This window comes from Cyprinodon variegatus, unplaced genomic scaffold (genome assembly GCF_000732505.1).
Source record: "Cyprinodon variegatus isolate N-32 unplaced genomic scaffold, C_variegatus-1.0 Scaffold825, whole genome shotgun sequence".
Taxonomy (NCBI): Eukaryota; Metazoa; Chordata; class Actinopteri; order Cyprinodontiformes; family Cyprinodontidae; genus Cyprinodon; species Cyprinodon variegatus.
Window position 1 is genome coordinate 192051 of NW_015151278.1, and position 15074 is coordinate 207124.

Here is a 15074-nt window from a genome sequence, read left to right on the forward strand (position 1 = left end):
CCTTTTTCAGCCCGGCTGCTTCCCTGAAAATCCAAGATTCCAGTTTTTTTTCCTTATCCTGAGGAAAACAGAGACAGGTTTTAGTAGGAGAGAAGAAATCATTCCTATTTCCACATTAGAGTCACAAATTTCACCTATGTTTTCCATAAATAGGTTTTTTTAAGGAAGTTACTCCCTGAGTTTTTTTGTTTTTTTTAAAGGATTAAAATAGGGGTCGTCGCATATTAAACAGGTTCTTTTCTAAAAGTTCTTTCTTGTTTTCGAGGATAATCAGCTTCAGCTAAAGATGATGTTCAACATCAGAAGAGTATAACTGATATGTTATTTATTTAAAAAAGCTGATTTTCCATTGTTTCTTGTCTTTAGAATATGCATGCTCTCTGATGGAAAAGTTTGACCGCATCTGTGATAATTTTTTTTTATAGTGTGCCTTACTGTGTTTAAGACTTTTCTAACAGTTGTTAGAAAAGTCTGTTCTGTTTTGAAGACCTCGAATCAAGTCAGTTATTTTTTTTTCTGAGGGTTTTGTCGTAATTGACATAGTTAGCAGAGAGTGCGACTCCCACAGGGTGTAATCACATCTCAAAGAAAGCTGGAGGGAGTTTTTCCACTTCATAATTTAATGTGCTCTTTGTGATATTCAATCAAATCTAATGAAATTTAACTTGATGGAATTTAATTTAATCTGCTTTGCAAAGAAGGAAAGAAAGGAACTCTTGACAGAGAGGTTGTCCAGCTATACGCCTGCTAATTTTATAAAATCAAGAAGTGTGATCTGAGCCTATTCAGGGGTTTTATGTATTTTTGATTGAATAACTGCCTTAGCTGCCCTTTTTGTGGTTTTATTTTAAACAGATTTTTAGTATTTTTAGGATTCATCTTCAAAAAGAAAAGGGAGAGAAATTTTCCTCTAAAATTACTCTTGAGTGATGAAGGGATATTTGGGAACTTGAAATTCCAATATTCCTTTAAAGCAGTGAATGCAGCGTGCGTAAATGCTATCAGATTGCATAAACCACAACAGTCTGCAGTGTGGAAGTTATTAAATGTGGTTGTATTTGTGGAGAGCAAATGTAAGAAGCTATTTAGAATAAATACTATCGGCTGTTCGTTTACTTCAGTTAGCTTTTGGCCCATGCTCAGTTCTTTCTTCTTTTTTTTTTAACTGAGGTAGTTTGCTGTTTTCTACCTGAATCTTTTGGTATTAAAAAGAAGGTAACTGTATCTGTACTGAAATCCATCTGCCTCAAGCCCAAATGAGCAAAGCTGGACCTTCTAAAACAAAGTTTCTCTGTGTTCTTTTCAATGTCTAGCCTCTGTCTGCTGTGGAAACACCGACAGCCTTAAAATGCTAAAGGAATTTTAATGTCAAATCTATAATCGTCGCTTGCAGTTTACAGAGTTTGCAGCTCAAACCAGGAAATCATGAAAAATGTATTATTATTATTATTAAAATTGCAATTGGGAAGATTATAATTTTCAACATGCATGTGACCACAGCATCTTTTGCACAAAGATTTTTTTTTTGTTTTAAACTTTCAGGTTTTAGAAATTGTGACTGGGAGCTACGTAAAGGAATGGAAGAAGAAGAGGAACGCCTTCATCTCTGCACATATGCGCGCATGTTTGTGTGTTTTTGGGAGTCGGGGCATGTAGGAAACAGGCTCAAGTATCCGTCTGTTTTTTTGTCAAGCCTTGATAAGGGAAGGTGTTTCCTCTGCTGCCAGCACGGCTCCTTGGGGCCCATTGTGTGGGAGCAGGGAATTGTTATTTAAAGTGTATATTTAGGGTCCCCTGCCTGTCTGGGTAGAAGGAAAAAAAAAAGCAGACGGAAATGAGGTTTAGGGGTCGTCTGGATCAGGGTGGGGGGATGGGAGCGTGTCTTTGGTGTTTTTGATGGAAAATATATGGGTTAGATATGGATCCCCCCTGCTGTTTCAATTGGACTGGGGCTAAAGCTGCTGTCAGTTAAACCCGGCTATGACATCACCGCAGTATCCTGTGTTGCACACAGGCATCCCCTCTGTTCCCCATTCCAAGAAAACAATCCCTCTGCTGGCATAATGACAGCATCTCCATCAATGCAGTACAAACTAATCATTATTGTAGATAGTGAAGCAATGGGGGGACGTCATCGTCAGTGGCTGATGGAAGGGCAGCGCTGTGATGCAAACATGCGCAGTGGATGGAGGGGGGGAAAAAAGGATTATTCAAAGCAATCTGCATGGATGCTGCTTGATGTGAATGTTTGCATTGATTCCAGTTTTCTTTTGTTTTTCTTTGTCTTTGATTTGCAGCTGAGAAGGTGTCATCGCTGGGGAAGGACTGGCACAAACTCTGCCTCAAATGTGACCGCTGCAACAAGCTTCTGACTGCAGGAGGCCATGCAGAGGTCAGTGACGTCTAAGAGGAGTGAAGAGAAACCCTCTCTCTGTGGAAATCCCCTTTTTCCTTCAAATTAGCTTCAGCTGAATGGTCAGAATGGAGAAAATGAATTTGCTTCACGTACAATATGATCTAAAGAGAAACAAGCATATCTCCCCACTGTGGGGATTTCTCCATCATCTCTTTTAAACTCTTTTAAAATGTTGCTGCACCTCTATGCTGTGCTTTACAGCATAGAAGTGCAGCATGTCTGCTTGACATAAAGATAGATCAGAGGTTTTTCTTTTACACTGTCACATGTCAACAAGCCTGATCTCTCACTTTTGGCCTTTTCAACCTAAAATATTGTGTAAAATGAATCTGTAGTTTCTTCAAAAGTCCTGTGACAAAGCTGAAGCATGTTTCCTTCTCTGGGTCATGATATGTCAAAGTCCTTGTGCTTCTTTTTCAGGATATCCCTGCGTCTGTTTTCCTTTTTCCGGTCTGATGTTGCGTCCCGTCTGGTAGAGACGGTGGCAAATGTTGCTTCCGTGCAGCAGGTCTGACTCCCTTAGCGCCTGCAGGATGAGCTGCTTTCAGATCCTGTCCTGCATAATCAGGCTGCAGTATCGCATCTCAGGACGGTTTCCCCTGACTGAGTCTCTCATCTCGTCCTGATTTAGCCCTCAGTTTTACTTTTCTTTTATTTACACAGATGCATGAATATCAAAAACGATCCTCTCGATCTTCAGGCTTTTTTTTTCAGTCAAAGAGGATATGATCTCAACCTCTTTAGACACTAAAGCCATTTCCCCTGCTGACCCCAAAGGACAGCGGCCTGCTGTTTAATCTCTGCACGCTTACAGTAATGTAGTCGCACACGGTGGCCGTGCTCACTCTTCCCGCCATCCTCTGCTCCTCCTCCTCCGTATTTCCCTCTGTTCTGCCACAAACCGTATGTTAATATGAAACGAACCTCTCCTTGATCATCGTCATGGAAACACAACAAGGCTGGGTGACGTTTCTCATGAAAACACCCTAAAACGGATTGTCTGGGAGGCTGTTTGTTGTTCTCTTTTGACTTCTTGTTAAAAAGGAGACAGGATGCAGCCCCGTGTGGCCTGATGTCTGCTGGCTGAACAAGGTCGGCTGTGTGGCTGTTTTTTTTCCTTTTTGTTTCGTCTTTTTTGTCCCCAAATATCAGAGGCTGCTGAAACATCAGGACTTTTTGGTGTCAGTGGACATCTATAAATCCTAATAATCATGTATAAGAACATGTGCTGGTTTAAATGCTCCTCTAATCCTTAACAGCTTGAAATCTGGTCAATTTCAAACACTCATGTTCAGATGTATTCACTTCCCTCCTACTGGTGGGTTGTATGGTTCATTCCCTCCAACGTTTTGCACGGTTTGGTATTTTGCTGATGAGCTCTTGCCGTTTTAGCGGCTCCAGGGTCAGCTGCACCACTTAGGGGTGCTCAGTGCTCACATCAGCCTAATGGGCCTTGATGATGCTTTTAAACTGCCTTGATGGCGGCGTTACAGACATGGACAGCTGGTGTTAGCGGCAGGATGGTCCGGAACAGAGAAACAAAATCAGAATCTGACAGAAATGTAAAAACTCCTTGTGCAAGCTATAAACTAAATCACTATCTATTTCCTGGTTTCACGGTATCCCCACGAACATTAGAAAAAATTTAGTTTGATTGGATTAAAGCTTGCAGACAGTAAACTGCTTACAGGGCTCGATGTTAAGCATCGCCCGATTGCCCAGGGCATGTAGTTTTTATTGTTTGGAGAGTACAAATTTCACTGCATTTCCCCGTCGGGCAAGTTCAATGATCGCAAAAAAAAAATTATTTATCAATCAAAATTATTAGAAAATCACCGACATTCGATGAAAACGACCCAGAAGCGTTTCCGGCGCCATTTTTGTTGTTTTGTACACATTCTCGCATGATTTGAAAAAGGTGCGTGATTTGAAAAAGCTGGGTGATTTTCCACCAGATGGCGTGATTTTTGTCTACCTAGCGGTAATTTTGATGTAGTGTCCAAAACGACAAACAAGCTAGAAAGCGCTATCGTACCTATGTTTCTGTATCATTTTATTCGCATAATCACTCAAAAATCACCGACATTCGAAGAAAAAAAAAGCGTTGTCGGCGCCATTTTTGTTGTTTTGTACACATTCTCGCGTGATTTGAAAAAGGTGCGTGATTTGAAAAAGCTGGGTGATTTTCCGCCAGATGGCGTGATTTTTGTCCACCTAGCGGTAATTTTGATGTAGTTACCAAAACGACAAACAAGCTAGAAAGCGCTATCGTACCTATGTTTCTGTATCATTTTATTCGCATAATCACTCAAAAATCACCGCCATTCAAAGAAAAAAAAAAAGCGTTGTCAGCGCCATTTTTGTTGTTTTGTACACATTCTTGCGTGATTTGAAAAAGCCGCGTTATTTTCTGCCATATTGAGCTATTTTTGTCCGGGAATTGGCGCGAATCATTTTTTTCGACTTGGTAGGGTAAAAAACAACAAGGCAAAAAAATGTAAGTACAGTAACACACCCACCACCCATTTCACCCACCACCCACGCATGCATATACACACCAGGATCCTGTAAACTTAAAAAATACTGAATTACAAAAAACATTGATATATATACAAAAATGAACCTATATTTATCAAACATTATACTGGGCAAGTAAAAATTGTTTCTGGGCAAATGAAATGTGAAAGGTAAAAATCCTTAATGTCAACCCCTGGCTTATAAACACTGTTTCCTTGGTAACAAATGACGGATAATGCATCTTTACTGTCCACATGGAATGTTTGAATTTTATAATAGGAAATATTTCAAGCAGCTGACTAAAGGCTGATTTATAATCAGAGACCAGGTCGTCTGTGTGTCTGTCGCTGTGAACGTAAATGTGCCGCCGTCCCTTCACACTCTGCTGCACCTCTCCAAACTTGTAGGTGACCACAGACAGAAGGCCTCTGATTGGTCAATTGTTCATCCGCTCTACACAATGCACATTTCCTGTTTGGTACCTTACCAGCTTGTTTTGTTTGTCCGCCATTGACCGCCATTGTGGAAATGACTCCTGAAGATGGACCAGCTAGAAGAGCGAGGTGCGCGTGAACGCTGGGACCCTTTTTCCACCTGGATTCCCACTCTTTTTCGCCCTCATGTCTCTCCTTTGTTGCACAAACTTGCCCCCACTTCCTCACCTCCTCGGCCTTATCCAGACCCACAGATAGTTCCTGATTGTCCCTCTTGCGTCGCGGCGTGGAATAACATAGCGCAGACCCTGCTTCAATATTGGGCATAAATCAAAAATATCTGCGATAAGCTAACTGCGACATACTGCTGCGGGAGGATAACCAGCCCTTAAGTGTGCAGCAACAGGCGGGGGAGGGGGGGAGTGCTACCTACTCTCTGGCACTACCTCTGGTGTTGCATTCAAATTACTGGTGATGAAATATTTAGGCAGTTTTAAAGCTAAAACTCTTTTAAAAACAGATCAGACCCTTAAGGGGGTTTGGGGAGTGGCGGCCTAGTGGTTGGGGCATAGAGCTGGGAATGCTGAGGTGCCGAGTTCGAGTCCTACTCCCACAGACTGCCACTCTGGGTCTCTGAGCAAGACCCTTAACCCCACACTGCTCCCCGGGCGCCCCACAACTGCAGCCCACTGCTCCCCAAGGGGATGGGATAAATGCAGAGGTAAATTACGGCAATGTGAGATCATAAAGTTTTTTTGATTATTAATATTAATGATTAGATCATCTTTAACTTTCTTTCTGAGTCTGGTTTATGTGTTCTAAACAATAAAGACAATGGGCATAAAGGCCGTTTGGTATCATCAACTCGATTTCTGGTTGGATTTTATTGCTCATGATCCATGGTCTGCTGATAAGATCCATGTCTAGAGATAAAATCTATTAGTATTTATATCTATTTATCTATTTATAATAATATTACTTGTTTTCCTTCAAGTAATTAGAGGCTAGACTTTGGTTACCCCTCAGGAAGCAGGTCTGAAGTGCAGTATTTGTGTTATTGCCCCCCTTTCTGGCTATAAAGTGTAACAAGGAGAAATGATGAAAATATCGTAACACAGATTTCCTGTTTTCTGAAACTGAACGACTAAATATTTTCTACAACCAAGAAATAAATCGTGTTTAAACTGTCTGAAGTAAACATGGCGGTTTAAGTTTATATCCTAACAGGAATTGTGTCCTTGTCATCCCAGAGGGATCGGTTAACCTTTTCCATTAAACCAGCATCCTGAGGATTTCCTTTTGCTTCTAATTTAACTCTCATTCCACGTTCATCAGTTTTGTGTTCAGCGCTGCCTTTTTTAGTGGGTGTTTTATAGTGGTAGGTGTTATTTTGTTCAAATGGTCACAGAGCTCTTAAAGAGATGGACGACCAAGTTTCCAGCGTTTAAAAAAACGTGCATTCATGGCCGGAAGCGGTCATCCTCACGTATCCAGCAGTTTCCTCCCGATTCTCTTCAATACTTTGCTTTTTCCTAATAATTTGCTTTCAAATAATCTGGATAAAGAGCCAACAGGGATTAATGCAAGACATACTTCTTTTTCTTTTCATCATTTTACCAAAGACTTTATGCAAATTATTAACATTCTACATCATTTGCAAATGAAAATGTAAAAATAATTTACATTCTTTTGACATCCAGCCTCTTTTACTCTGATAACCCATTATTTGGATGCACATACTTTACTAACTACGCCTCTAATTGGCAAATTAGTTCTGTAATTTACTAACTGGGGGCCTCAGAAGTCCACCTTTGTGTGGGGATGCTTTAATTTAGCAGAGAAATAAGGAAGTTGGTCAGAATTGATTGGATATTTAATGTGTTATTACACATTGATAAAAACACATTGATTATTGTCATAACAAATTAGTTTTAAAAAAAAGCAGCTACCTTCCTTCAGGTGTAACCTTTTTCTATCATGCTGCTCTGTCTTTTTTTTTTTTTTTTTTGACTGTCATCTAAAATGATTAAACTTTGACAACACTGGAAGGAAATGTGGTTTAGATTGTTTATCTAACCGGCAGCAATGGGTCGTTAGTGGACTGCTGTGGATTCTTGGGTCGGGACTCATTATAAAGGACATCCTTAAAGAAACATGAACTTTAACTTTATAAATAGGAGTATGGTTGAATACAACCTCATCCTGAAGTGGAAGAAAATGAGCTTGGAGATGAATATAGGTGAATATAGTATGTAATGAGAGTGGGAAGAACTGGTAGGCCATCAGAGCTGGTGTCTTTTTGATATTCAGCAGTGAGGAATCAACAACGAGCTGAAACAAATTTCAAATTTGTTGATAATGGAGGAAAGGGGGGACTTTTCTTCAATCTTTTTAAGATCAGTTTGCATCAGATTCTAGAGCTGCATGTCGGCTCATAAGAAAGACATCGCTGCAGAGTCAGAGTCTGGAACCCAGCAGAGATCCTCAGAGATTCTAGTGTAAATGAAACCCACTGGTGGATGGAGTGTGTGGCGACTTTAACAGCTGATCCTGTCCTGGTTAATGCATTATTAAAGTCTGAGAATGGGCTTTTCTTCCTTCTATGCTTTCCTCCAAGAAAAAAAAGAGCTGTGACTAAAACTAAGTGAGCATTAGGTGCAGAGTGGCTGGTTTTCCACTCATCACACAGATCCTCACCTGATATTCCTCAACTATGGCCGTCCAAACTCCAATGCTGCTCAGCCCCGGTCCCTCCACCGATCACATTTTTCAGAGGTTGCTGCCACATTCCCAGAGTGCACTGGCTTCAGACCTTTTAAGTCACGCGTTTTTTGTTTTTTTTTCTTCTCCCCGTCCTGTAAGTGGAAACAGCATCTGTCACACATGCAGACACAAGGCTCCCATTGAAGCGTGGTGTGAGTTCATCAACAGAGAACTGCTCCCTGGAAACGCCGGCACTCGTTATTTTGGGTTAAGGCGCCCTGTGACAATGACTTCATCATGAGGTGGCAGTGAGATGGAAGGGGGGAAAAAATCTGCTCCATTTTTGGACACGTTTCTCCATCACAAATTTTTAGCACCAATAAAATAAACATGACTTTACATCATGTCTAACTTCCTGTATGCGTCAGACTGGTGTTTTTTTTTTTTCACAGTTAAGTGAAACATTAAAGGTTTGTTTTTTTTAATGCTCATATTTTCTCTCCCTTAGCATGATGGAAGACCCTACTGCCACAAACCATGCTATGCTGCCCTCTTTGGACCAAAAGGTGAACTGCATGCCTTCTCAGATCCTTACATTATTAAAAACCAATTTATTTATTTATGCTTCCTTTCTGTGTGGATTAGATTAGCGTAAAGCTCTACATTTAGCTCCTTTAAGTTGTGTTTGTCTAATTAAAACATTAAAAGCAGCATTTAATTAAATTTTTTGTTCATCTTTTTGGTATTTTTTCCCACATCTGCTTGCTCTATTAAAGGTGTCAACATTGGTGGAGCGGGCTCGTATGTTTATGAGGCTCCAGCTAATAACAACACGTCCCCCACTAGTGTGGATTCAGCCTCTAAAGTTGAAGAAAAGCGTGTTTATGCTCCAAAGGCGCCATCCAAAGGTATTTCATATATTCTTCACTGTGTGGTCTATGACATTTATTTGTAGTTTTTATTTTGTCTTAAATCAACACAAAGCACATAACTTTAAAATGATCAATATTTTTGAACAGATCTTAATTGGAAAAAAAAAGTGTGATGCTTCAATGTTCAATAAGCAGTACACTGCAAAAACAATCTAGAAATAAGTAAAAATTTATTCAATTTATCTTTATTTACCCTTAATTTGAGTAGGTAAATAACATGGTTTGCCAATGGAATGAGTATTTTTACTCTTGAAATAAGATAATCAGATAATATGCACTTGAAATAAGACAATGTAATAGTTTTTTTCTTGTTTTAAATGTAAATTGTCTTGTTCCATTGGCACAGTGTCTCCATTGCTTATTTAATTCAAGAAAAAATGCACTTATTTTAAGAAAAAAATGACTTATTTAGATTTCAGTTTTTTGCAGCGTAACCTCCTCCCCCATCTCAGGTGTTTTCTAACTTCTAACTGGTTCTCTTCCAGAATCACTTCCATCCACTTCCTCATTGTTTAAACATCCACACAGCATGATGCTGTTTTTCAAAAAAATCCTTAATTTCAGTTTAGTTTTTATTGGTTTCAGTTGTACTTTTGGTCTTTTATGTGATACGACTTGGATACAGGAAGCAAAACTACAATAGATAAATAATTCTTGAAATGAAATGTCAGATAAGAACCAATCATTGCAGCAGCGAAAATGACCTGACTGCCATCTGCTGGCGTGATGCTGTACAGCAAACCGGAAGCAAGACCTCATATTGATGCATAACCTTAAAGACACAAACAAAAACTAAGCACATTATCTCTTAAAATTCAGTTAATTTAATTAGTTTTCTTAAGTGTTATTAAAGCATCATTTTTTTCTTTTTACAAAGTTGACATAGATGTTTTTTAATTCTATGTTTCGTTATTTCATCAGCTTTAGTTAATGATAATAACTTTGGTCTGACCTGAGCCTGCAGCTCCTCCAGAGTAACTCTCTGCCTCTTGGCTGCTTCTCAGATTTAGGCTCAGCCTGTCAGTTTAGAAACATCTGCATGTTTTTGTTTTTTTTTTTATCTGGGATAATTAACTTCTCATTATTCTGTTCACCAAATGGGGGCCTTCTGAGACTCCTAATTGAATAATTAGGCGCCATCTTTCCCTTCTGAGGGTTGCTGGTTTCACTAAACGTAGTAAGAAATTAGAGTAATAGGGGCTTAACAAAGGTAGGCCACACTTTTCAGATTATTAGATGTAAAGAACGTGGAAAAATATGAATCACTGTTACATATATTCACAGTGAAACATGACAGGAGGTGGAATTAGTGTCAATACTTTATGAGTTATTAGTGTTTTGGGCCTTATAGGAAAACATTTAAGCTGCAGCTGAATCGGAGCATGTTGCCTCTCATTTAAGGCAGTTTAAGGCTAATGTGTAGCAATGAGATAAGTGTTTAACCTTGGCAGGGTTTGGGAAGTTTCCCTTTAAACACCAGAACACCTTGAAGTAGAATTCCCGGCTTTGTTTTCTTTATAGATTTTACATCCTTTTATTATTACCCCAGTGGAATTCACACCTAGCAGCACCAGAAAAAACACTTATTCATCACTTTTCAATCCATTTAATTAATTTTCTTAGCATTTTGTCTTTTCAAGGCTTACCTCCATCCTTTTGTTTTTTTTCTCTACAGCTGGTGGCATCACCACTTTCTCCGGCGAGGCCAACCTTTGTCCACGATGCAACAAGAAGGTGTACTTTGGTAAGACGTCAGGAGAAATCACAGTCACAGACGTGCAAATTGCTTTACAAGGCGTCTCACAGATGTTTGGTACATGTGCATTTTCCGTTCTATTAGCTGAGAAGGTGACATCCCTGGGCAAGGATTGGCACCGACCCTGTCTGCGCTGCGAGAGGTGCAGCAAGACTCTGGCCCCGGGCAGCCATGCAGAGGTGATGGCAGATCACATATAGCGATGATGAGCTAAAAACCCCACTGAATGAGAATATTAAACAAATAGACATGTTTGATGATATGAAATAATTATATCAGATCATTATTAAAGAATGATTCCTTTTATTAAAGGGCAAAAACCTTCCAATTCAACCAACAGGTGGTGTTTAAACCCGAGTATTAAAGTAAAGTTTGACCTAAAGGTTTTCCCTCTGTAGTGTTATTTAAAAAGATCTGGGATAACTGTGCTCCATTGTGCTCAGGGTGATGTTATATTTCCTCATAAACACCATTATTTGAACACCACTGTAAGCATCTTCAACTGTTTTAAACATGAAGATGGTTTGTTGGGAACAAAATAAGAGTTTATTTGTTCATGTATTTCAGAAAAAAAAGAAAAAGCAAACAGAAAAAGGGAAATTTAGTGCAGAAACTAAATATTTGATGTAAAATCTGGTTTTAGTTTTATATTATGCTCTATGCTCACATTTTAATTTATTTCCCCTTCTGAAAATGTAAGGTTATAGAGTCTGCCTTTGTTTTTAATATGCTACATTCAATAAAACCTCCATTAAAGAAACACCTCTAGCAGATTTAGGACTATATTGTAATTATTATAATCCCTACATTTACAGTAGCAGCCATTGAAATGGCTGCTTCCCAGTCAAACGCCAGCTGAATGGCAGCCTACTCCCCTGCAGCGCCCAGCAAAATCCCCTCCAACTTCCAGCCACTGGCCTTCTCCTGGATGTGCTTTTTTTTAAACTCGGACCCCACCCTTTAACTGAATTACAGGGTCTGACCAGGAGAGGGCGCTTTTCTTTAGATCTTAATGTCCACAAATTATGTCAGAAAGAATATTTTAGTACAAAGATTGATGTTTAAAAAGGAATCGTAGAGGACCAGCCAAAGGCCCATCGAGTGGGGACATTTTGAACGGCTACTACTGTAAATCAGAAGTTTATTTCTGATAGAAAACCAGACGTTAAAGGAGTTTCTGCTAAGAACAAAGTAATATATCGGTTTTTAATAATATTTAATTAGAAAAAATGCTCATCATTTATTCCCTCCTCAACAATCAATTGAAAAATCTTTACTTAGCATATCTCCACCAGCCCTCCTTGCCATCACCCTAATCTTTAGCATCCTATGCAGCTTCTGTCATATTAAAGTTACTTCTTGAAATGTGAATATTTATTTCAGACATGAAAAAAAAGACAAATCTAAAGCTAAACCCTTTTATTTATTTTTTAATACATGTTTCGCCATTAAAGCATGGAGCTGTGTGAGAAAACTGCATGGATTCAGGAAAACTTTTCAACAATAAAACACATGGAAGCACTTAGTGAAGAGATGAGGGGCGATCAGTTAGATTTCATCACCTGAGAGCTTCAGTGATCATTTGCAGCCAAGTTAGGATAAAAACTACGAGATTCAGCTCATGAGTCACATGTTGATACTTGCTTTATGGCAAAAAGATCTGAAAATTGCTAATTCGCCATAAAGTTTGCTTATGTCTGCTAAACAGGTTGATTTGTATGCCTTTTGTGATGGCGTAAAACAAGTTTTATTTTAGCTTTGCTTTGTTAAAACTCTATTTTTATGTACATTTTACATAAAATGCACATTTTATGTTATGTATCACGTCTTTTATAAAACATAAAACCAGCTATTGTCTCACCGATCATTAAACTTAGAAACTCTTATACAAATAGGTTTTTTAAGAAAATAATTGGCTCTTTTTAAAGACTAATATCAGTTTTAGGCAGTTTTTTCTAAAGAGTGTTTCATTTAATCTATTTCAGCTCATCTAAGAGTTAAATTCTCAGTCTGACAGTTTTTGTTTTCTCCCCCGTTTGCAGCATGACGGCCAACCCTACTGCCACAAACCCTGCTACGCTGTCCTCTTCGGACCCAAAGGTAACCGCTAGGGGGTGCTGTCGACCCACCAGTCTCCAAATAACACTTGAAAGAAAATGTCATACAAGTTTGGTATTGATTTTGAACGCAGCTCCCCCTGCTCAGAGAGTCAGCTGTAGAGGAGATGTTTTGGACCCGTCCCTCCTATGTTTCCTCCTCCTCTGCTCCCATCCTGACTCTTCTCCTGCTGTTCTCCCTGTGGTCTCTCCAGGCGTCAACACTGGCGGCGTGGGCAGCTACATCTATGACAAGGAGCCCAGTGCAGTGACCCAGCCTTGAACCTTTGTCTCCCTCAGCCTCACCCTCCTCCTCTCTACACAACACTGACCATCACCCACAGTATTAAGTGCTGAATTTTCTCCTCCCTACTCGTGCGGCTGCGGATCCCCCCCCAGCTCTCCTCCTGTTCCCGGGATCAGATTAAGAAGCATGAATTAATATTAACTTAAGTCAGATGTTTGCTAATATGCAGAAAGGAGCAGAAACCGATCAAATGTTTTCACACAATAAATAAAAAAGCTTTGCCACATTGACACTATAAATATGTGAACACTTGCAGTTCCACAACAGACACAGCAGTTACACCCAACAAATCTTAATCAAACCTGTTTTTAAGGTTGTTTAAGGATGTGTGTGAGGACATGAGGGATTCTCAGGTGATTCTTTACTGCCGCCTGATGACAGACTGAGAAGTTTCACCTCGGAGGCTGTTGCATGCACAGATGGTCTTCAGGAATGGAGCACTATGCCAATAAATCTCTATTTTACAAATGCCATATTTGTCGTTTGGCTGCCTGACAACATTCCTGCTGTGAGGGGAAAGAAATTTTAACATACTGTAAAAAAAACAAAACGAAACGATAAGGTGGAGGGGAAAGAATTTCACAGATCACTAGAACATATGTTCCAAAACATCAGAATTTAACCTTAATTTCACTTGTGAGAAAAGCAAACATCAGATTATATCAGATTACAGGGCCTTGCAAAGGTTCTCCTTTTGAACATTGTTACAAGTAGTGCATAACAGTAAAGTGGAATGAAAACATTTGTCACTATAAATATTTAAATTGTTTTATGGTTTATAGTTTAAAATGTGCAACATGTCAAGCTTGAAAGATTTCCATTTAAATTTCCATTTTAATCCTCATCAAATCTCAGCACACTGCAAAAAATCTAAATCCAAGTCTTTTTTTCTTAATATAAGTGAATTTGTTCTTCAATTGAGGGGATAAAAGAGACATTCTGCCAATGGAAGAAGACAATTTAGATTTAAAATAAGAAAACACAATTGCATTGTTTATTTTCAAGTGACTACTATCTAATTATCTTATTTTAAGAGTAAAAATACTGATTCCATTGGCAAACTATTTCATTTACCTACTCAAATCAAGGGTAAATACACTTAATTTAAGAAATTTTTAATTATTTCTAGATCGTTTTTCCAGTGCATCCTTACTGTTTCTACTTAAAGGAGCATTCTCACAGCATAATGCTTCCACCACCATGTTTCACAGTGTTAGTTTACAGCAATGTGCTAAAAAAAACTTTTTCTGCTTCTACAATGAACTCTATCCCTGCCTACCCTGTTAGTTTAAGCTTAAAAGTCTATAGACTTAAAACACTAATGCCATACGCTTCATTTTATTGAATAAACAGCTTATTGTTTTGTTTTATAACTTAACCGTCATATTTACCTTTGCACAACTTTCTCCCTGACCTGCCTAGTCTGGTTCTCAGTCTTTGTTTGTTCATTAAATATTTCTAACCTCTTGGGGCTTCAGAGAAAATCTTTTGTGAATGGATTACATTATAGATGGATGCTATTAATCCTGAATATTAATTTGGTGATGCTGGATTTTATTTATGGGTATCATCAAAGGAGCTAACTGCAGATAAAACAGCAAATATTTCAGGTTAACTGTTTAAAAAAAAAACTAAATCCCACTTTATAATTATGCACTACTTTGGGTTGGTCTGTCACATAAAATCCTGATATACACATTGAGGTTTGTGGCTGTAACCAAGGTTACAAGTTCAATACTTTTGCAAGGCACTGCAAACTTATGGAGGTCTTTTCTTAAAGTTGCTTAAGTTGTGAGAAGTTGAAGCTGTGGGTAAACATATTTATTGCTTTAACAGGGTCTTTTAAATTTCAGCCATTGTATAACTCGTTTTCATACGGAAGAACCGATCATGAAGGTTAGGGTAAACGAAGT

At 38.8% G+C, this 15074-nt stretch overlaps 1 protein-coding gene across 1 annotated transcript in view; it reads left to right on the plus strand.

The window, feature by feature from the left end:
- The window catches only part of LOC107098958 (cysteine-rich protein 2-like), a 33488-nt gene extending 19782 nt beyond the window's left edge, over positions 1-13706 (plus strand). Inside the window, exons 2-8 of the mRNA XM_015396867.1 lie at positions 2298-2392; positions 8579-8636; positions 8847-8978; positions 10678-10746; positions 10843-10937; positions 12801-12858; positions 13070-13706. Of these exons, the coding sequence (XP_015252353.1) occupies positions 2298-2392; positions 8579-8636; positions 8847-8978; positions 10678-10746; positions 10843-10937; positions 12801-12858; positions 13070-13137 (575 nt within the window). The 3' untranslated portion in view covers positions 13138-13706. The remainder of the gene's footprint in view (positions 1-2297; positions 2393-8578; positions 8637-8846; positions 8979-10677; positions 10747-10842; positions 10938-12800; positions 12859-13069) is intronic.
- Positions 13707-15074: the final 1368 nt, after the last annotated feature.